At 34.0% G+C, this 24,830-nt stretch overlaps 1 protein-coding gene across 1 annotated transcript; it reads left to right on the forward strand.

The window, feature by feature from the left end:
- Positions 1-3,705: 3,705 nt before the first annotated feature.
- On the forward strand, positions 3,706-24,393 carry LOC143237065 (coiled-coil domain-containing protein 130 homolog). Its single transcript, XM_076475897.1, has 7 exons — positions 3,706-3,813; positions 4,696-4,829; positions 5,826-6,000; positions 7,158-7,242; positions 17,000-17,172; positions 19,523-19,661; positions 20,559-24,393. The coding sequence occupies exons 1-7, from the start codon at positions 3,811-3,813 to the stop codon at positions 20,900-20,902; spliced, it is 1,053 nt and encodes a 350-aa protein (XP_076332012.1). The 5' UTR covers positions 3,706-3,810; the 3' UTR covers positions 20,903-24,393.
- The last annotated feature ends 437 nt before the right edge of the window (positions 24,394-24,830 follow it).

Raw genomic sequence — 24,830 nt, forward strand, 5'->3', positions numbered from 1 at the left:
CAAGCAGACAGGAAAGAAACCTTGGAAGTACTAGCAAAAGGAAAGGAATTCAGAAGTGCTAGTAAGTACACAGGAAAGAAGTCCAGGAAGTACATTTAGGCAGTAGTAGAAAGTACACAGAAAGGCCGTACAGTAAATAGTAGCAAATAAATAAGAAGTGAAACTATTAGATATTATCAAGTGGACAGGAAGGGAATCCAGGAAGTACCAGCAAGTAGACAGGAAGTACTACAGGAAGACAGAAAAGTAACTTAGGAAATAGTAGTAAATAGACAAGAATAAAACTTAGGAACTATTAGCAAGTAGACAGTAAGGGAATCCAGGAAGTACTAGCAAGAAGACAGGATGACAAGAAGACAGGAAAATTTTGAATTTCGCATAAAGCTACACGAGGGCTATCTGCGCTAGTCGTTCCTAATTTAGCAGTGTGAGATTAGACAGAAGGCAGCTAGTCACCACCACCCACTACCAACTCTTGGGCTACTCTTTTACCAAAGAATAGTGGGATTACCGTCACATTATAACGCCCCCATGGCTGAAAGGGCGAGCATGTTTGGTGTGACGGGGATTCGAACCCGTGACCCTCAGATTACGAGTCGAGTTCCTTAACCACATGGCCATGCCGAACCTCAAAAAGGGAGTCCAGAAAGTACTGTCGAGAAGTATATAGGAAGGAAACCCAGGAAGCGTTGGCAGATGGACAGAAAGAGAGGCTGTAGAAGAAGAGGTATAATTTATTCTGTCAATATTGTTGGATAATTTAATAAATAAATTATTATTCAACCTTCGATAATGGAATTTTTGTGTGTGTTAATTTCGAGTTTTTAAAAATAAAAGTTAATTACTCATAACTCAAGTTATGATTTAAAAGAAAAACAGAAATGAAAAATAATTCGTTACTCAAAATGAAACTTAATGTAAAATATGCGAAAACTATTCTATTATCCATTGAATCTTAATTGCGCAGCATTAATAGTGTTTATAAAAAAGAAATGTTTTCTCTGGATGCCTGAAACGAAAACGTTTGTAAATTTTAAAACATATGCGAGATTTTTGTGTATATGAAACTTGAGCAGTAGCGTTCCTTTAACGTTGGAATATTTATATTAGATAAATCATACGGTCGTTTTTAACCAAGGCTTCTAGCATACACATAGGTACAATAAATCACTCGTTGCTTAGTTATAGAGGAATCGATTTTTCTCTGAAAACTAATGTTTCGACGATAAAACGTTTTGTTTTGATAAAACTGTGCAAATTTCTTCGAGACGGTTTCCTGTTATTATTAAAAGTTAAAAACATTTGTCAAGATCGTTTGTCAAGATCAAAATAGTGTTATTAATTCGTCGCACAACAGTAATCATAGATATAAATATCAAGATAATTTTACGTGTTCGCTAAAAGCACGTATAGGCATAAAAACGTCAGCATGTGCATAGACTGTAATTTGCTTGAATGGTGCACGCTGATTTGGTTGAATGGTGCACGCTGAGAAACTAATTGGTTAGTTTGTCACGGTTATTTTGACTGTGTATATTTTAATCGTAGTGCACAAGAATTTACACGAGAGTTCTGAAGGTAAACTTTTATTACCTTCTAATGCGTCTACGTTTTATTCGACTCAAGCTTACAAGGCGGATGATGATTTACGCTCACGCGAAAAATAAAGAGGTTGGAATATTTTAAAAGCATACGAACTATTCTGTTTATTTAAGGTATGTTGGAAATTATTTGACATGTTCCTTTGTTTCTTCTTTTTCGTGCTTTTTGTTGGTAACGTTAGTATCGCAGTCTCTGGTGTTAGCGACGATATATGCCTTAACCACCTGGCCATGCCGGGCTAAATGGAGGTTCGTTAAGTTCTTACAAAAGTACATAAAAGTTTTCAGTTTTGAAGTTTCTTTGAACGTTTTTTTTAAAACTACTATTTCACCCTCTGTGGATGAATCTTCACCAAATTTGAGATGAAGGTTTGATGGATCCGTGTAGAGATGCGTGAAAAGTTGTGGTTTCACCGTTTTGTGTTCTGTAATCATTTTGAGGTGTTTTTTTTTAATTATCAGATCGTCCCATAAGTAATGTCCGAAAATTTAATACAGAAAGTACATCATCATTTCTGTCTTTGTAGAAATCTTTAATGACTAAAATATATAGTAGGACGTGTAGAAACTAACTCAACTCCACTTTTTCAGATCATCAAGCAAATAAACCCTTATGAAGATGGGTGGTTAAGGCGCTAGACTCATAATCTGAGGGTCGGGGGCTCGAATTCTCATTGCACCAAACATGGGGTGTCATTATGTAACGGTTAATCCCACTATTCGTTGTTAAAATAGTAACCCAAGAATTGACGGTGGGTGGTGATGACTAGTTGCCTTCCCTCTAGTCTTATACTGCTAAATTAAGAACGACTAGCGCAGATAGCCCTGGTGTAGGTCTGGGCGAAATTTGAAAAACAGAGATTAACTGTGCATGTGATGCCATCTATCAGTATCTTTAGGCCGTCCTTTTAAATTTTGTATTGATTTAACCTGCTGGTTCTTGTAAATTATAGAAAAATACAATAATTATATCACATCTCGTTTATCAATAAAATGTCATAGATAAACAACAGTTAATTGACAAAAATCTTGGCTACTTCGAAAAATAAATATAATATCATAAAGCAATAGTGCCATACTTACAAAGAACCCTAAATAGCTGACCAGCATGATAACATGAATAGTAGCTGGTTATGAACACAGTTCCTACAGCTGCGTTATTTCTAATATTTTGATTATTTATTAAATTTAGGCAAAATTCAAATTGTTCAGCTTTCAGTTGCCATGGTGATTTTATCGCAAGGATTGCCGAAGGAAAATGTGAAATAATATTCACAATAAGTACCGTTAATAGAACACAAAACTCTTATTTGTAGTATTAATCTATGATATACACAAAAACAAAAATCCAAGTCCACGATATGTACATGTCCATGGTATGAGTGTATAAGGAACGATGGGATACGTTGGTAATTTTTTCTTCAACTGCATCTGTCTTTTCAATTCTTCATTTAAATGTTAGTTTTTTCTACCTTACTACGAAGTTTTTTTGTTTTTTTTATGGTTCTAACTTCATTACTTTCAGTGTTGTTATAACTTCTACGATTTATTTGAACTGTGCTTCAAAACATACCTGCACAGGTATTATTGTGTTTTAGTGTGTAATATATATAATACTTTTTTGTTTTGTTTTTTTTTAATTTCGCGCAAAGCTACACGAAGGCTATTTGCACTAGCCGTCCCTAATTTAGCAGTGTAAGACTAGAGGGAAGGCAGCTAGTCATCACCACCCACCGCCAACTCTTGGGCTTCTCTTTTACCAACAAATAGTGGGATTGATCGTAACATTATAACGCCCCCACGGCTGAAAGGGCGATAATGTTTGGTGCGATTGGGATTTGAACCCGCGCCCTTTAGAGTTCCAGTTTGAACGGCCATATGTAATTCTCTCCGATACAACTCAAAATGCAAGCAATTTTATGTAATGAAACAGCTGCTGCATTGAAATATATAATTGCAAGGAATTTTTTAAAAATCCGTTTTGACTACTTGAAGAAGGTCTAAGCATTATAAAGTTTCTTATATCTGTTCTACAAAATAATATAGCGCAGATAGCCTTCATGTAGCTTCACGCGAAATTTAAAAAAAAACACAACTAGAGAGCACAACTGCTTGAATCAACTCAACTGTACATGTAGTGTATTCGATAGGGGAAGAAGTTCAACCTCTTTTGTGGAAAACTTAAACAGGCTTATTAATCTCAAATATAATGGTAATCATAGATATGTCTTAACGTTCTTTATTATCAAAAATTGCTAACAGTATTACATAAAAAAGTATACGCTTTACAAAAGCATTATAAAGAAAAATCTTGTTATGTATTACAATGGTGTTAAGCCTATCCGTGGTGGAAGGTTAAAAGTTAAAGTGCAGTTAAAATTTGAATTTTGAAATATATTTGTGGTAAATGAATTTGAAGACATTTAAGATTGAACAATTTTTTTATGTGGACTTAAATACGGAGTAGAATTTAACTTTTTTGTAATAATTCATTTTTAAAAAAGATACATCAACTGTATATTTCAATTTTTATTAAAGAACATTTATGGAATGAAATTGTAAGCTGAAACACTTAATATCTACGTATTCTGTGATTCAACTGAATTTAAAAAAAATATGAAAATGTAAGTTGTAACCTATATTTTATAGGATTCAAGATTAAGATATCTAAATAAAAAAGTAATTGTGACTAAACACCAGTCTTTGACAGAAGTTCATAAAAGTATACTTTTTAAAATTGAAGTAAATTAGCTCGTGTGTATGTTGTAATAGTTTATACACCTTCATGTGTACCTTGCTCTATACAAATTAAACATTTTCTAAGGCTGTGTAAAGATATACAAGTTTAAATTTTAAATAGTTTATAATGTTAAGCTTTATTCATACTGATATGGCTATATTTTTAGTAGTTCTATTCAGTTCACTATCATTGTGTAGTTTTACTGACATTTGATGTGGGAGAATCTTAAACGTTGTTAAATATTCAGTAGTATTTTGCTTTGATATCTAATAAACCAATTAAAAGTTTAAGCAATTCCTATTTTTATCTACTATAGAACACTGATTCATATTTTTAAATATTTTTTATTAATAGGCTGAAAGAAAAGCAGTGAATAAGTACTACCCTCCAGACTGGACTCCTAAAATGGGTTCTATTAATAAGTATCGAGGAACCCATGCCTTACGTGAACGTGCCCGTAAACTTAGTCAAGGGATTCTCATTATTAGGTATGTCTCAAATTTTATTGCAAAGAAATTTTGGAAGCAGAAATTATAGTTGTATTGGTGAATAAATAAATGCTTTTTCTAATAAATTAAATAATGTATGTTGAAAGTGAATTTAAAAGAAAGTAACTTTGTGTCTAGAGTATAATTCAAACTAGAGAAGCAAACAAGAATTAATGCAGAACAGAGAGAGATTTCTAATTTATTTTATTTTATTTTTTTACCTGAATGAATTCTGGATAACATTGCTCTCCTGCACAGGGCTGTACTTGACTTCCTGGTGGATTTTAGGTTTACCCTGAAAGTTATCCCACATGTCTAACCAATCTGCCTGTTGCTGTAAACATATCCTTAATTATCTCATTTAAACCTAGAATCTTGTTAAATAATTCTTTCCTGATGAGGCCATGCTGTAGTTTCTATTCACATTCCAGGATATGTATGTGTGCAACATTTTCTATCCAAAAATTTCTCAACCTCTTGCACTTCAAAGCCCTCTTAGTTCTTTGGCATTATTGTAAAGGCCCACAGACACAGTTGTCCCATCCTATGTCAGTCTCTGTGTGTATCCTGGCCTACTGGTGAAGAACCACTGCTCTGTACTAATATTGCATAAATCTGTATTATCCACACACACAGGTAAAGCCATAGCTAATCTCACAATAAAAGTAACACAATGAATATTTATGCATAATTCAGTTGTATTACATACTCCCTGAATAAGATTAATGTTTATGTTCAAAGTAATCATTTCTATAGGAAGAAGATATGTGAAATATATTAGTTATTACACCATTTTTAGCTCAGTTTGTTTGGCTTTAATGCAGAAGAACTATTTATTAGCATAACTCTTGGTCTGGAAATTCTAAAACAAACAAATAAGCATATCTCTAGAGTGACTATAATTAAAGTTGGAACAGTTTTTTCAATCACAGTATTAAAAATGCCCAACTTTATGAAATTTCCTTTTAAAACAGCTCTCTTCACTTTTTTAATTAGGTTCGAAATGCCATACAACATATGGTGTGAAGGCTGTGGAAACCACATTGGCATGGGAGTGAGATACAATGCAGAGAAGTCTAAAGTGGGCATGTACTACACAACCCCTATTTACAAGTTTCGGATGAAATGTCACTTGTGTAATAACCATTTTGAGATTCAGACAGATCCACAGGTACTGTTGTTGCTTCTACCAAGTTTCTCCTATGGCTCATTATTTGTAAATAACTTTGAATTTACACATGCCACTTTCAAAGACTCAAAAGTCTTAAAATTTAGATATTCATATTATGTAGACTAGAAATTACTTGAAATTTGGTTTATTGTTAAATAAAGAAACTTCTACAAAGAGAAATGGATAACAAGCCATGAGCTAAGGAAGAAATAAGCATAAATTTCCTTTCTATTCCACATGGAATAATGTACTTCAAAAGAGGAGAAATAGCTTCTTGCAACACATTCCTTCACAATGACACTGCCTATGCAGTTGAGACTTGAAACTGTAGGCACTTGGCGAGACTTCATAATTACAGAATTTCAGAAAATAGACAATTATTACCTTGGTTTCACCTGTAAAATTATCTGACCAAGTTTTAAGTGTTATGGACACCAAACTAGTTTGTAAAGTTACAATACAGCAATTCTGAACATGAAGTGATAGCAATTGTCATGAAATAATATTGTTCTTTGTCACATAATTATTGTCTTTGAGCTGTAACATGGGTTTCAAAATGTTGTGACTGTTTCATTCTAATGCTGTATAACTTTTATTAGTTCTGTATATAGACTTACAACTGTTGTTTGTACGTAAGAGGTTGTCAAAGGTAAAAGGTTATTGTAAACTGTGAATGATAGTGGGAAGTGGGGGAGAAGAGATTGTCAGAGATACAAGGTTATTGTGTACCATGAATGATACTGAGAATAGAGGTTGTCAGATATACAGTGTGCTTTAATTATATTGGTAGGAGAGAGAGTTAACTGTTAACATATAATCCTGGAGGATAACCTGGCCAACGAAGTTAAATAGTCGAAGGACAAAGTACCATGTGATGCTTTATGTATCACATGACTGTAAATCAGTGCTGTCCAGATGTCGAAAAACACTGCAGGAAGGAACATGGCCTAACATAAAAACCCTTCACTTTAAAACTGTTTTAGCTATTACATAAAATTAATTGCTTCGGACATGATCGTAAGTGCATATACTCATTTTAAAACCATAAATTTGACATGAAGTTCCTTATAGAGGAAGTGTTTTTATTTTTCACCATGTAGGTATATTACACAGGTTATCATTTAACCAGGTGTTGCTGGTTTGACCTATTTTCCTAGAACCTGGACTATGTGATCCTGAGTGGAGCCAGAAGGCAGGAACGGAGGTGGGATCCAACACAAAACCAGCAGGTTGCTCCAGATGGTGAGGCTGTCTCTTCCAATCATTCATGTTGCATAAAGATTTACAGATAGATTCGCATACGAGTGTTTATAATAACAGCTCAGTTTTGTTACTCTTTTAGTATTTAATTTATGCATGAAATATTTCTAAACATAAAGGGGTGCTTTCATGGACTTGTATAAATTTATAGTATGTGCTGTTCACAGACTTTTTCTGGATCTGTACGTATCACTTGTGTGTATGTGTGTGCATGTTAGCATATGTATTTTATAGTTCTGAATTATAGTAGAGTACCGAATAATAGTATAGGGTAGATAATTTGCAGATTTCTAATGATAGTAAAGGGTGGACAATTTGCAGATTTCTAATGATAGTAAAGGGTGGACAAATTACAGGTTTCTTATAATAGCATAGGGTGGACAAATTGCAAACTTCTAATAATGGTACAGGGTGGGCAAACTGCAGACTTATAATAGTATAGGGTGGAGAGAATTTCAGACTTCTAATAATAGCATAGGGTGGACAAATTGCAAACTTCTAATAATGGTACAGGGGGAGTAAACTGCAAATTTCTAATAATAGCATAGGGTGGAGAGAATTGCAGATTTCTAATAACAGCACAGGGTGGACAAATTGCAGATTTCTAATAACAGCACAGGGTGGAAAAATTGAAGGTTTCTAATAACAGCACAGGGTGGACAAATGAAGGTTTCTTATAATAGCATAGGATGGACAAATTGCAAATTTCTAATAACGGTACAGGGTGGGCAAACTGCAGACTTATAGTATAGGGTGGAGAGAATTTCAGACTTCTAATAATAACACAAGTTGGGTAAATTGCGGATTTAGTTTTCATTCTGTATTTCATGTTCATTATTTTTGTTTTCCTACTTGTAACTGATGGCAGTACTAATATTAATACAGGTATTTGTGTATAGTACAACAATGATGGCAGTACTGATGATAATACAGGTATTGTGTATAGTATAACAATGATGGCAGTACTGATGATAATACAGGTATTGTATATAGTATAACAATGATGGCAGTACTGATGATAATACAGGTATTGTATATAGTATTACAATGATAGCAATACTGATGATAATACAGGTATTTGGGTATAGTATAACAATGATGGCAGTACTGATGATAATACAGGTATTTGTATAAAGTACAAAATGAAATAGAAGAGACACTTGTCTTTAAAAAAAGTGTATTTGGAATATTTTTTGGCCAAAAGACATGTATGGGTAACCATGAAAGTGAATAAGAGTGACATACTATGTGTATAGTAATGAAGTAGTGGAAGAGAAAAAAACAAACTGTCATCTATATGTTCTCTTTAAAACAAATTTTAATCTCCAACATTCACTGTATCCAGAGCCAAAAAAAAAACAATTAAATTAGCAAGATGCTAATCGTCTTTGAAACTGTGAAATGTGCACGCAAGCTGTTTGTAAATTAAAATAAATATTATACACTAACAAAAAACAACAACAACAAAACTATATTATCAATCAATCTTTCACAACTGATCCTTTCTGGTCAAGTCAACACCACAACATATTGTGTTTTCAATGGTCAGGATACGCTAGAAGTTTATAACACGAAAAACAGGATACATGTATGTACTTGCATTCTTTAGAAGAAGACAGGCATACACTGAAAATCACAATCACTCTGGTAACCAAAGTTATAAAACATTTTTCTAGAGCCTGCTGGTATGGGTGTAAGGATCCCTCAATATTTTCTTTACTTCTCTCATGATGTAGAAAATGTCACTAGCTTGGTATGTATTTGTTTAACCTGGCAGTGGCTCAAAATATCTAACTGTCAAAAGCTTCTCTTGATCCATACATGCTAGAACTGCCCCTCTGTTTCAATTACAATGTATAAGCCAACTGTGATTTTCCACCCATTTCAATACCTGTCATATGCATTTGTTCTTCTCATGAAGTACTGAGTTGCTGCTCAACTTGCTGAACTTTTCCATCATGATAGAATTTGGTTCAACTTTTTTTTTTCAGCTGTTTTCTTGCTTTAACATATGTGTTCTTGAACTGACACAGAAGCTTTAAAAAGTGTTTTGATGTCAGTCCTCTGTGGTTCTTGAATACATTTAAGAAAGTGCTATTGCTATTGGTTGCACTGTCACTTGTCTGTGACAAATGGTGGCTTCTTTGCGCAGTTTCCATATAGCTGTAACTTACATTATCTGATTGTTTGTTTGTTTCTTGCCTTTTCATTGTCCTCATCATCATTATCCTTAATCTTATTTTTAGTGCTAGTGATTGAAGGAGTTCCTTTCTGGATTCTTTCATTTTGACTCCAACGAGATCTATCAGTTTGTCTCGCATAAGAAAATCCACTGAATCATAAAGATTGTTCAGTGTGAAGTTATTTTTCAGGGCTCTCACTGAGTCAGCATTGACTGAGTTCTATCTGTTGTTGAGCATTCTCATCATGTAATCCCTTGAAGGAGATGGAATTTTGTTTAGATTGGCCCGCAGTTGTTCAAGCATGAGATGGAGATGGAATCTTGTTTAGATTGGCCTGCAGTTGTTCAAGCATGAGATGGTGATGGAATCTTGTTTAGATTATTCTGCAGTTGTTCAAGCATGAGATGGAGATGGGATCTTGTTTGGGTTGGACTGCAGTTGGTCAAGCATGAGCTGACTCTCCACTTCCCTGTCTTTTGCCTTCAAGAGATGATAAAAATGTCATTGATCTGCATATCACTGGTTACTCCTCCTGAATGACAAAGATGTACCCTCTTCATAAAAGTTGCTTTCTCACCACAGTGCACTGAATAGTCATAATTTATGAATATGGCAAAGTGCTTGTTTGTTAAAATATTTGTTCTTCAGATGCTTTATGGTTTCGAGCATTGTTTCAGTCTTGTATGACTCCTTGAGAGCTCACTACATATGAACAGCAGATGGGGTATTCAGGGTTGTTCAAGATCCTTTACCTTTGAAGACAAATACAGGGGCAGGCACACTGTTCTCCTCATCAGAAAATAGCTCTGTAAAGATAGTTCTTTGCTCTTGTGATAGCACATAGTTTTCTTTCACAAATGTGGGCATTCCCTTTAGGGTCATAGTTGATGTATTTGCACACTTATATCAATGTAGTGGCATCCAATCTCCATTTTTCACAATTGGTTCTTTCCTGAAGTGTTTGAAGTAGTGATAGACCTTGCATATATTTTTCAATAATTCTTGACTTTCTTTCAGTTTGAGGAATTACATACCATTTAAATAGTTTACTCAGACTAATGTTGAACTCCTTCATCCAACCATGAATCCAATGAATAAAGAACTGAAGCAGCTTTATTTAGTCAATGTAATCTGTTTGTGCATCCACATATTTCTGGTACAGTTTTTTGCATTCTGCTTTGAACACTTTCACTGGAAGTCTTCCTTTTAACACACCCCTAACATCAATAAACCAGTCAAAGACTGTGTGACTAACTTCCACAGCCTTCTGCTTTCTCCCTCCACCTACCTCAAAAATATTTTTATTTGCTAACGCATCCTCACTTTCAGTGCTGTTGCCCTTTCTTTTAAGTTTCTTGTGACACATTCTTGCAACTTGTAACTCTCTCCTGAACCTGTCATCCTCTGATTTAGAGTTCTCTAGTGAAGAGTATAATTCTCCTACTGTTGTTGAAAGAAATCCCTGTGATGGAGTCTTTATGACCATTTATTTACTCCTTCATTTCATCGTACCAGTGCTGTAGTGACTTCCTGATCACACTGCTCCTTGTGTTTCCCACACAATTTTGCCAGCTGACCCTTGTCTTCTAAGGAATACCCCTTAGTGTGGATTCCTGTACATGGTGTAGTGTGTCCCCTGATAGGGCTCAGTGGGCACCAAAATTTCTCTTTCTTTATTATAGATACACCAATTAAAAATCTTAATAAAATAGTGGAAAAAACAGTCTATAGGTAAACGACCACATCTTGAAGATTCCGAGCAGCAATCCTCACCATCCGCACCACCTGTTGTACCTTGTATTCTTATTCTACATTCTTGTTCAGACAAACCTTTAGGGCAGATGTCTCCCTTTTTCATTCAGAAGGGACTAGAGGGACTTGCTGGCTCTCCAAAGTCAGTAAAGAAGCTTTGATCTGGTGACATAGTGGTGGAAACATCCACATCTCACGGTAAACTCCTCTTGCATTCAAAGGCAATTGGGGATATACCTGTTGAGGTTACACCTCCTGCTACTTTGAATTCATCATGAGAAGTTATTGTTGAGAAGGGTTTGAAGAACATCCTAGAGACAGAGATTCTTGCTGGTTTCTGCACTTAAGGAGTTTCTGCAGTGAGGCATATCTCCACTTGCAAAGATGGAATTATGATGCCAACCCATATCCTCATTCTGATATTTACATCACCACCATCAAGGCAGGTTATCTTAATTGTAAAGTACGACCATATGTTCCAAACCCCACTGTTTGCAGTGTCAACAGTTCGGTCACTCAAAAATATCATGTTGTGGTTCCTTGACGTGCACTCATTGCAGTGGCAAAGACCATGATACCTATGAGTGTAAAACATCAAATGCAATGTCTCTCACTCGTCCTACTTTCGTTCTTGCCCTAAATAGTTGGAAGAAAAAGAGGTGCAGCATTTGAAAACTATTCATAACATTATCTGTCCTGATGCTCGAATGTTGCTGTCGACCACCTCATCTCGGACATATGCTGCTGTACTTCATTCCACAGCTACTGTGGGAGTGCAGAAAGATCTCTCTGTGCCCTTTAAAGAATCATTCTCCAAACAAATGAAAAGTCTTTTGAACTCCATGGTTAAAAAAGTTGATGAATCAACATCTATATAGGGTTGACAATAATCCATGAGACAGTGATTATACAGGAAAATGATGATCTCCACGACGAGAGAAATTGGCCGTCGTCGATGTCACCTGACCCTCATGCCCCAGTGGTAGCTGGATCCAGTAAACTGGCCCTCTTTCACTCTCTCGCAGAACTTGATTTTGCCATTGTCTGTAAACCATCAATAGACGACTGTGTGGCAGCAGTAACTGACTGTATTATACAAGCAACTGCTCAATGTATTCCTTAAACCTCGACATGTTTTCCACAAAATCCTCATCCATGGTGGAATCTTGCCTGCCACATGGCACGGAAAGCTCAAGAATGAGCCTGGGATACTTTCCGTAGATATCCCATGCTCTCGAACTGCATCGCTTTCCAGCGGGCCCATGCACATGCTTTTGATGGGTAAGACATCAAAGCCAGAAGGAATCTTGGATTAAATTCACAACTGGCATATCCTCTACCACCAGTTCCAAAGTCATTTGGGACAAGATTTGAAAGGTTAGTGGGCAACTATAATTGTCCCTTTATACACTGGTAGAACTCAAACTGGCCTTTCATTGGTCTGGCAGTACATCGGTTAGATCTGATGATATACACTGTGATGCTGCGCCATATATCTCCTGCTTCTCTTGCTATCCTTCTGGTTGCTTTTAACTGGATCTGGCAGGAGAATGTTTTTCCTGATGCCTGGCACCAGGGTATTGTCCTGCCTTTCTCCAAGCCTGTGAAGGATCCCAAGATTCTTTCAAACTATTGTCCTATTGCTTTGGTGCACTGTCTCTCTAAGACCTAAAAAAGGATGGTTAATGCTCATCTTGTTTGGTTCCTCGAATCAAACAATCTCCTCTCACCCACCCAGTGTGGGTTCCGACGATAGTGCTCCACCATGGACTACCTGATTTGACTTGAAACATCACTCAGAGAAGCCTTTTTCAAAGGACAACATCTTGTATTAATATTCTTCAACATTGAGAAGGCTTATGATACAACATGGAGGTATGGCATTTTGGGAGACCTCCAGGTATATGGGTTATGTGACCATTTGCTCATTTTTATTAAAATTTTTTTTTAATGGACAGAAGATTCCAAGTTCGTGTGGGTTCAACACTTTGCCATTCTTTTCTACAGGAACTTGGAGTCCCTCAGGGCTGTGTTCTGAGTGTCACACTTTTCATTATAAAAATTAATGCCATCACTGAACAACTCTCTCTCACTGTTGCAAACGGGCTCCATGTCGATGACTTTCACATCTCCTATCAGTCGTCGAACATGAGGTATGTTGAGCGGCAGCTACAGAATGCCCTCAATTGTTTACTGAAGTGGACCACAGCAAATGGCTTTATCTTCTCTCTCTCTAAAACCATTTGCATATACCTTTGCTGCCAATGGGGTATTCACCCTGATCCTGAACTCTGTATTGTTGAAGTTGTGCTGCTTGTGGTCTATGAGACTAAGTTCTTGGGGTTTAGGTTTATTTTTTACCATAAGCTAACCTTTATACCACACATCAAACAGCTACGGGTCAAATGTACAAGAGCACTGAACATCCTCCGTGTCCTCTCAACCACCACTTGGGGAGCAGATTGACATTCTATGTTAAAGATATGTCATGCTCTTATTCGATCGAAATTCGACTATAGATCACTGGTCTATGGCTCTGCCAGACCATCGGCCTTAAAGATGCTATACCCTATTCATCATCAATGACTTCAGCTCTGCACTGAGGCTTTCTGCACTTCCCCAGTTCATAGCTTATACATAGAGTCTCATGAACCTTCTTTGCACATCCGCTGTTTGCAACTGTCTTTACTATATGCTTCAAAATTTCATTCCTTACCAAAGCATCTCACCTGGGATTGTGTTTTTCTTCCTTTATGGGCCTTACTTTTTCAGACCAGATGGTCTGCCATTGCTTCTTTTAACCTTCATATCCAGGTGCAGTTGGATGAATTGCATCTGTCCTTGGATAACATTGCTGTATCCACTGGTCAGCCCATCCCATCATAGCTTCTTACAGTTTCCAATTGTGACCTATCTTTAAGTCATCTGAGAAAAGCAGATACACCAGATTGGAAATACTCTACTATTTGCTGAACATCTTTCAAACCATCCTTCCATTCCTATTTATACAGATGGTTTGAAATCAGGTGACTGTGTGGGCTCTATCATGGTTTATATGCAAAAACGGCTCGTTTAGGTTGAGAAAATAACCCAATATAAATTTCTCAACAAGTGGGTTTCTCGACATCACTGATTATTATTTCTGTCATGGTTTGTTGTGGTTCAGTGGTTGCATGCAGAACCCCTCTACAGCTTCTGTGTTCACTGCTGAACTGTACGCCATTTCTCATGTACTCAAACTGCACTATTTATACTGACTCGCTTTGTTCTCTACTAGTCATGGAATCGCTTCATGTTGGTTCACATCTTATTCTCGCAGATATTCAAAACTGACTGGCCCATTTTTCTTTAACATCTACTTCTATATTGGACTTTGGCCATCTTGTTCCTGTAAGGATCGGAAAGAGGAAGTTGTTCTAACTAGACTATGAATTGGTTACAGTTTTTTAACTCATCGTTTTCTTTTATCTGGAACCGATGCACCAGTGTAACACTCAGATCACAATAAACCACATTTTATTTTTTTGTCATCATTATGATTCACAATGACAGCACCATTTTAAGCATGTTCTGTCCATAACGTTAGACATTGTTATTGGTGATGGTGACACTGTCCACCTTGTTAGTGTGTTTAGTTTTTTAATGTATACTTTACACCTTTCCTTTTTAATGTGGCTCCCTTTTGAAAATTACAGTTTATCTAGTTCAATTTGATATTAGAAACTGACTGTAACATTAAGTAACTTGAAACCAGGACTGGAAAGGCCAACTTCAGGTGACTGACGTTAGTTTTTGTACTTACCTGTTAGTCTTCCTGGCGAGTTATGATTATTACAGTCACGCTACAGAAAGTCCTTTACAACTTGAATCACTGTAGTTTTTCTCTTGATGTTGTAGACTAGGTGTAAACATTGGTTTTATTTATTTATTTTTTAACTTTGTTTTGTTTTACCTTCATTTCCTTTTATGAATTTTACTGAATTTACTTTTACCTTTTTACCTTACATTTGGCACAGATAACCTAGCTGTTTTTTGCCATAAAACACTAAATCAACCAACCAACCAATCTAAGCAATATTTGTCATATGATTTTGAGAACACGTCTCTGTCCACGGTTTCAAGAAGTGAGAGTGATAATGAATAGAATGAGAGAAATCAATGAGTTGTGATTATACAACACTCACTTCTGCCCTGAAGGTAGGCCAGCAGACAGTTCCAAGAATTGCTGAGATTTAGGTCAATCAAAATCTATGAAAGTGTTATGTGATCTTCCAGGCAGTTGGCTATTAAAAGCAAGGGATTAAAAATGTGCCCATATTTTTTAAAATTAAATCATCATTGCTAATAAAATACACATGCTGTAACGTTAATGTTATCAACCACCTAGGCAAAATGGCTAGTTTTGGACTGGTAGCCTCTCATTTTTTTTGCATTCAGTGGAAATGACAGGCCAATGAGTGCTATATTTAAGATGACTTGTTTGACTTTCAATGACTAACATCAGTGATACTCACTAGCAGGTTTGCTGGAAAAGCAAGGTGGCCAAGATTTGTCTCACATAAGCAATATCGGCAGATTTTCTGCCTTGTTGGTCAAAAATTAATAAATGTACAGTCCCAAATAAGTATCATACAGGATGAAAAAAGTACCTGAAAATAATCATACATGTACAATTACTTGGAGCTGCAAAGTACTTGATATTATTCTACAAGTAGTTTACTTAAGAATTGTCTGCATGTGCTTATAATCATCTGATCAGCGTGTGTTTATGTGTATATTTTTGCTAACAAATATCCACATTTACACTTATCCAGAAGATCTAGATTGTGAAATGTTCTAAAGAATAGTTTCCAAATAGTTAGATCAAAGTACATACATTATAATATTATACTATCTAACAAAATTTTTACTTTTTCTTGTTCCTGGGAAGAAAATATTGTTTCCCAATTGCTTATGCCTCAAGTAAATGGAAAAGACCTATTTTCTCTTTAAACTTCTGTAACCTGGGAGAATATAACAAAAACATGATGGGAGCCAATATTTGGGGGCTGATACATGAAAGTGATTTACATTAGAGTTGCAAATCTCGAAAAACTACTCATTTCTAAACATTTTTGTTTTTATATAACTTTAACATAAATACATGTAAATCTTGATTTATGTGTTGTTTTATTCAGACCTTATGAAAATGAAAATGTGCAAATTTGCCCGATTTTACATAGAAAATTTCTAAATTTCATTATCCAGGTCACAAAAGCAAAGTCTGAAGGGAATAATGGTCATTTTATGTATTTTTACAACATAAGCAATTAAGAAATAACACATACTATCCAAGAACAAAATTTGTGTTACGTAATGCTATTCACAGTTCTGTGAAGTCGGACGTTGGGATAAAAAAGCAGTTTAGATTACAACGTGCAATGTTGTTAACTGTTTAAATGCACTAAACAATGAACCTGCTACCTTTAGAATGTCACAAATCTCACTGTTTTCATTTTATTTATTATAAAGGATGAAATATCACAGGTTTTGGGCTGTGGCTTCAACAGGTAAAGCTTTGAATCCATTTTTAGTTTTTGTATTAAGTGATGCAATTAAAATCTCAAACTCTGCTTATTGCTGTAAGTTGGTTCATCAACTAATAAAAAACAAAGCAGATTCTGAAACTGAAGTATACATAGTTGTAGGCTAGACTTCTGCTCATTCTTACTCGTCACTTCATAGATAATTAACTAGATTTAGAAGTGTGGTGCCAGTGGAAAGAAAGTCTAGCTTCTTTTTCTTCTTTTTAAATGATGATGTAGACAAAGATGTGAGCAACAAACTAGCTACGGATGCAATGTTTCAAATAGAACATGCGGTAGAAGACAAAGCAAAGCTGAAATCTTTGGCTCCATCGCTGGGGCAGTTGGAGCAGCATCAGGATAGATGGAAAGATCCTTACTCCATGAATAAACTGTTGAGACAGAAGTTTAGGGTAAGTGGTGAAAATATATATTTAAGCAAGTAGAGAAGTGATGAATAATGAAATTTCATGTTCACAGAGAAAAGTAATGACATTTCATGTACAATAAGATTATTATAACATTTTCTTGTTAACCCTTTCCTGAAGTGTCATGGGTCAAAGGCCATGTCATCACACTTGTTTAATTGTATTCAAAATTTTATTGAACTACTATGAATTTGTGTCAATTACTTTGATTTTAAACTGTAGATTGCAATTCAGAATTTCATATTATATATCATTTCAATTTTAATTTAGACCAAAAGATAATAAACAGACCTAAACATTTATTTTTGGGTATATGTTGAATGCAGCACTGGTTCAGATTATATATTTGTGATTTACATCTACAAAGTCTGTAGTTTTGTATGAATTAGGAAATTAAATAACCAGTATTGGAAAGCTAGAATGTAAAATAAGAACCTACTGACTTTCCTGTTTCCTGTGATATCACTCATATACTGAACCAAACATAGTGGTCCACCTCATATTTTTTTCATTTTCGGAAATGGTCTCTTAATTCACTTCTATATATAACATGTGAACAACTAATCAAAATCTCAAAATGTCAACCTAGTAACTTTCTCAGCCATTTTCAGGTATAATGGTTTCCTCTGTTTCTTTAAAGACAAAACTTCATGCTGGGAAGTTGTCTTAACCCTAATCAGTATTTCATTTGACCAAAATACAGTTTAGTTACTAAACTTGATAAATAAGAAGGGATTTCTCAGGTATCAATATAATATTTAATATTTTTGGTCATTTAAATATGTATAAATTATTTCCTTTTACATCCTCCATGTGTGAAATTTCTTAAGGATTAGCAAGCTACAACAAGCATTAACCCGAGTACAAAGGTTATAACAAGAAAAACTGACTGTTGGCTTTCTTTATTTATTTACTGTTTTGTATTTTAAGAAAAATAAGTTGAAGGACCTGTTTATAAAGAGTAATAATATATACACACAATTTTTAATAATAATTATAGTGTAGCTGTATTTTACTAGTCCACTAAAACACAGTAAAGACGGGTCACTTTGTAAAGACTAAAGGTCAGTTTTATATTATTTAATATGGTAACAAGAGTGCATGTGCACTGCATCATTGTAACTTCTGTATTGTTAGCCAGGCACGAGTGGAAAGTCAACATAAAAATATGTATAGTGTTCGGAATTGTAAGCTATTTAATCTGAACATTTATGTTTTTGTGTTATAATTTGTAGTCATTCTAAAACTAAAGAGTCATACTTTATATTTATTTATCTTTTTTTTTTATATTATTATTATAGTGGTACAAAATTAGTCAAATCGCTTGCACCAGTACAGAGATTTGTTATTGGAAATAACAGATACAATTACAAAATGTTTCTGAAGATATGTTGATAACTATCTAGATGTTATATGAATTTCCCACAGGAAATATGAAAATGTTCTGATGCATAAAAGTATTTTTAATCTTAAAATGAAAATTATTTTGCTTATTGGATAGGCCACATGTTAAAGCAAAAATGTGTGAGAAAAACATTATTTAAAAAAACAACACTTGATAGAACAATCTGATATTTTGCATCTGAAAGCCTTGTTATATTTACTGATAATCTGATAAATTTCATAAGTGTGCACATACTGATTTAAAAGTTACAGAATGAAAAATTGTAACAATGTTTCCTCTTCTGCAGCTTCTCCCCATGGTTATAACTTTACCACAAGTTTTAACATGGTCTTTGTTCAGATGCATCATCAGACTTCTAACCCTGATTATAACTTTGCCTTGAGTTATGACAGTCAGCTTTTCTTGAGATTCATTAGCCTCCCAGTAGCACAGCAGGACATCTGTGGGCTTATAATGCTATAAACTGGGTTTCAATACCCATAGCCCATTATGTATGTAGCTTTGTGCTTCACTTCGAACAAACAAACAAATACATAATAAGATTTCTACACTAATAACTTTATAGCAAGTTAGTCTACACACACACATATATAACAAACTCATAAGATGTATTTCATTAATATCTGTTTCTTGATTTGAAAGTTACTTTTAAATAGATGTAAAAAACAAGTTATTTTTTGTTATTTAGAGATTTTTTTCTGTCTTAGATCACAAAAAATTACACCAGATTATTGTTTCTGTACTTTCCTTTCTTATCCTTGTTCATGTCTCAGTGGTTTGTCTGTAGTCTTACCATGAAATAAATGGGGTTTTAGTACCAGTATTGGGTAGAGCACAGGTAGTCCATCATGTAGTTTTTTGCTTAAAAACATCCTCTTTCATGTAATAATGTAATTTGTTGTAACTGTAACATGCAATTCATGCTTGTAGGATAAAAAGAAAGAGTTATTTTTGGCTGAAGCCAATGACAAGGCTCTACTAGAAAGATCATCACTGGATATCAAACTGATGCCTGAAATGGACAATGATGTCAAACTTGCTGGACTGCTAAAATTAAGCTCTACAGAAAGTAGGTCATTTGATGAATACTTGTAAGTTATCTGTGTTAGATATACACAGCTGTTTCTGTTTAAGTATATTGCAAATGTTAAATTGAGTTATTTTGAGGATAGTTTAGTGCAGGCTTATTGTTTAACTGTATAGGAATCTTATGTTGTTTTGTGAATTGGTGCTTGTTGTATTATTGTTTCATGTTACTAGAAACTTCCAAGATTTTCTTGCTAAATTGAGTATTGTTGCATAATATCACAGTATGTAGAATATTCTTGGCCCCCATCGGTCTAAAAATATTCATGTTCAAAATATAGCTCAAGTAAGACATAGTAGGTAGATTAAGCTGGAGTATGTGATTGAGGTTAGCCATAAGAATATATTGTAGTGAATTATCACAGACTATATTTTGAAAACAGAGTATAGAAGAAATAATTTGTCATGTCAGTTTCTTTCTAAGGTAATTGGACCAGTTTGTTTGGATTTTGACAAAAAGAGATGATTATTTAAACCTCTTAATACAACTGTGATAATCAACAGTGTAAAGAACATTTGTCTATGTGTTGACTTATTTTAATGTATTAATGTAAAACAAGTGAACTGTGTGCTGTTTGTTTATTGTTAAGATTTATTACCAACATGTTGCAGACACCTATTTTTAATAATCCAGTCCATACATATGTATAAAATTTTTATAGATACCTTTACTGAAAGACTAGGGTACAGTCTTCAAAGTAATGTTGTAAAACCTTGGATTTTATGTTCTGAGTTATGAACATTGACTCGTGTTGGTTGTATTGTCTTAATACACAGGGTTTAAAACATCTCTGGTAAACAGATTAAATGTATAAATATTGTATATCATTGTCAACTACAGTAAGAATTTATGGTCAGTTTTTCACGTATTGTAATGTAGCATTTGAAGAACGGCAGAGACAAAAGAGAGAAGAAATCCAATCCAAGCCATTGTTCAGTGCTCCATCCAATACAACAAGAGACTCTCCAAGTCTTGGAAGATCTCTAAACTCACTTGTTCACCCTCGGCAAAAACTTATTAGTTCTTTGGCACAACATAGACTACAAGAACTGACTAAGCCACTGACCTGCAAGGACTTGGGCATATTGCCTCGAAAACCTGAGAGTACCTGCTCGTCTCATGACTCTGAAGATCAGGGAGAAAAGTCTGTAAAACCAAGGTTACCATCTTTGGTATCATCAGAATATGTGAGTGAAGATGAAGATGATAATGTGTTAAAGTAGTGACTGATTTTCCCACATTTGCACATGTGTAGGTGCAATTTGTGTAAATATTGTGTGATTATAGTGATGTTCTCAGTGCAGTTATTTGAAATTATCAATGTTTTACTGTTATAATTTATATAAATATAATAAGAACCTCATATCTCCTAAATAATGTTTTTCTTGTATATTTTACATTAAATTTCATAAGATCAGGAAAACTTAGAATACATAATTAATTGAGAAAAAATATATGATAAAGACCACAGTTATTCTTTACATTAAAACCTTTAGTGGAGTTTTCCCATGTTATGAGAAAAAATTGGACAATTTATAGCTGAGAATAAAAGTATTTCATCTTTATTTGCAAAGGCTTTATAATGTTTTGAACAGTTTGTCAAGTATTTTTTTAGCCACTGTGGAATGAGGAGAATTATTTTAGCTTTCATAACTATTGCTATCTAAAAGAATTTGTCGTGAATGTTTAAAATCAATTTGCCTTATAATCAATATTTTCATTGTTCTTGTTTCTTTGTTTAATCTTAAGTCAGCTTATGTGATATCTTAAATACTGCTAATATGTCAGAAGGATAGGGTTAATAGAATGGCATTAAAATTGAATCTTTTTGGGAAGGCCATAACTTTAATGATATAAGCAGGTTGTTGTTTAAGTACAAAGCTACACAATGGCTTTTCTGCACTCTGTCTACTGCAGGAAAATGAATCTCACATTTGTAAGATTAGATCATATTCTAATCTTATCAGGTATGGTTTGAAGTGTCTGTGTGATTGGAGTATAGAGATATAAGAAGGACTAAAATATAGTTAAAGCTTAAGTGATAATATAAGGACATGATCCAGCTGTAGTTTATATCTATATTGTGTGTCTTCACAAGAAAACTGTGATTAAGTTCTTGGCTTGAGATAACATCCAAATAACTTGTTAGAAAAAAGAAATATATATATACATGTATATAGATACAATGTTAAAGGAAGTAAGGTTATTTTTTGGATTTGAATAAAAGTTTGAGACCTCATCAAATAATTTTCATTGATTAAAAAAAAACAAAAAAACTTGTTAATATATCCTTTTACCAAAATAGTCTTGGAATTGTTTAGATCGATCATATTAATCTTATATTTATGGGAAGTCCAGTAAAAACTGAAGGATGTCAGAAAATTTAAGTCTTTCAGCATGGGCTCTATTCCTGGAACAGACCTTGTAAACATTTTGTGCTTGTTAAAGTTTTCATGCTCTGAATTTTAAATTAGTAATTATGTGTTTATGAAATACTGTTACGTATCAAAATCCAAAACATTAAGAAAAACTATATATTTTATCCGTTATTTTCACCGAAGAATCTCTGTACAGGTGCAAGCAATTTGACCGATCTCGTAACCACCCTAAAAAAGTAAGAGATAAATATAACTTATGTCATTTTAGTTTTAGAATGACTACAAATTGTAACATGAAAACATAAATGTGTTGACTAAATAGTTTAAAACTGATAACATTACACACTTGTTTATTATTATTAGTTTTAACATGTTAATCTTCCAACTGTGCCTGCTGATAATACAGAAGTTACAATGACGTAATATATGTACACTTTTGTTACCATATTCATTAATATAAAACTGACCTTTAGTCGATACAAAGTGATTTCTCTTGACTGTTTTATTGGACTAGTATTTTGTTAAATAGTCACATTTCAATTATTATAAATTATATTTGTATATACATTGTTACTATTTACAAATAAGTTGTTAAACTTATTTCTTAAAACATAGAACAGTAAATGAAATAAAGCAGACAATTATTTCTTCTAGTTATGACCTTTGTACTTGGTTGTTGCTTATTGTAGGCTGTTAAGCCTTAAGAAATTTTGCACATGTAGGAAACAAAATAATTATTTTGTAGATTTTATATATATATATATTTAAATAATAAAGAAATAAATACCTTGTAGCTATCATAGAAATCCATAATAATTTATCAGGTTTAGCAACTTAGCTGTATTTGGATCTAAGAAAAAGTGAAATTTCAAACAGGCTAAAGACTTTACTTACCAGCAAGAATTTTTGTTTTGAAAGAAAGAGGGGAGATTGTTATAATTTAAAGTGGCTGAGACAGTAAGTACGGCAAAATTCTGAGCTTTCAATTGGTTATTCACATGTCATATATAGAGGTGTATTTAGGCACCATTTCAGAAATGGACCACTGTATTTGGTTCAATACATGAGTAATATAGCAGGTTCTTATTTTTATATTCTAGATTATTGATATTGATAATTTTAGTTCCTAATTTGTTCAAAACTATAGGCTTTGTATTTTGACATCACAAACATCTAAGTTAAATCAACAATCTGTTTAACCACAGGTATTGTGTCTTCTCAAGAACCTGGTTAACTACAGGTTTTGTATCTTGTAAATGAGTTGAATATTTGGCAATTTTCTGAAATATTATAGGTTCTAAATAGTGTTTCTTCCATATGAAGTTTATCCTCTTTTGATAAATAAATAAATAGTCATGTCATGTTCCAAGAGAGACAAGAGGTGTGATTATAACATACACCTAACTTGTAAAAACAACTCGTAAATGTGTTGGTTTATCTGTTTCACGTGTATTTCGGCTAGTTGACATAGTAGTGAAGCACTTTCTATCTTATTAATTAATGTCATATATCTAGATAAAAACTGTACAAATGTATAGAAAGCATGTTCAGACAGTCACACAAACCTATGTGTGACCTAACATTTAGTGTATGAAGGTTTTGTGTTCCTACCAAAATAAACTTTATGCATTTAGCTGTGGCTGTGTTATAAGAGTAACAGCCAGTCTTGATAACCAGTTAAAGACTTGCAATTTGAGGCTGTAGGTGCTACCAGCTAATAGCCTTCTATCTAGTCCACATGGATGTGTGGAAGTCTGATTTGGCTGTTAAACACATTATCTATATTCAGATGAACAAACAAACAGCCTGAACTTGGGAGTCTGATTTGACTAATAAACACACTGTGTTCATTTGGGTAAACAAACAAACTTGTATTTATAAAAATAGCACAGATGATCGATCACAAAGCATGATATTGGTAGAATTAATAATTCAGCTCCTATTATATTGTACATTTATACTGAATGTAGTAATTTATAAAAAGGGGGCTGAATTATTTCAAAGAAGCTTTTGAGTTTTATTACTTATAATAATCAGAAATTACAAATGTCAAAAGGGAAACTTTTCCTATCATAAATAGAACAAATTATCAAACAGAAGGTACTTTGTAGCCATTATGGTTGCAGCTTAGTAAAAGCAGAAACTTTAATAATAATAAAATCAACTTTTATAGCACTAAATGTTGGAAACTGTCAGTTTAAACACTAAATACCAAAAGTTTCAGCAAAGTATGTGTGCAGGACAGTTAATAATAAATGAAATATGCAGAGTAAATGTGTAAGCACAAGTGTAGATTCAAATAAGAAATTCGTTAATAAAATGTGTTGTTACTAAAACTGTCCAGGTTTCATGTGAAATTGAAAGTAGAACAGTGTGTGTGTACACACACACACACACACACACACACACACACACACACACATATATATATATATATATATATATATATATATATAGAGAGAGAGAGAGAGAGAGAGAACCTTGGGAAACAAAAATCAGGTAACCATCATGGTCACAGGTTACATACTTCAGTCAATGGTCCACATGCAGGTTATTCTATTTACCTTGTGAACAAACTACCTTCCGAAAAATCCATACAGAAAGGTGTAAGTTTGACCCTGAGATGGGAGGATGCAGGTTGCATTATGTAGCCTTTATGCATGTAAAAGAAGTAGCACATGCTTACAAGTTTGAGACTACAAGTAAAACTGTATTGAAATACCAAAAATGTATTATGTGATTTTTCTTAAGTACTTAAGAACTATTCATTCCT

This window comes from Tachypleus tridentatus, chromosome 13, assembly GCF_004210375.1.
Source record: "Tachypleus tridentatus isolate NWPU-2018 chromosome 13, ASM421037v1, whole genome shotgun sequence".
In the NCBI taxonomy this organism is placed as follows: Eukaryota; Metazoa; Arthropoda; class Merostomata; order Xiphosura; family Limulidae; genus Tachypleus; species Tachypleus tridentatus.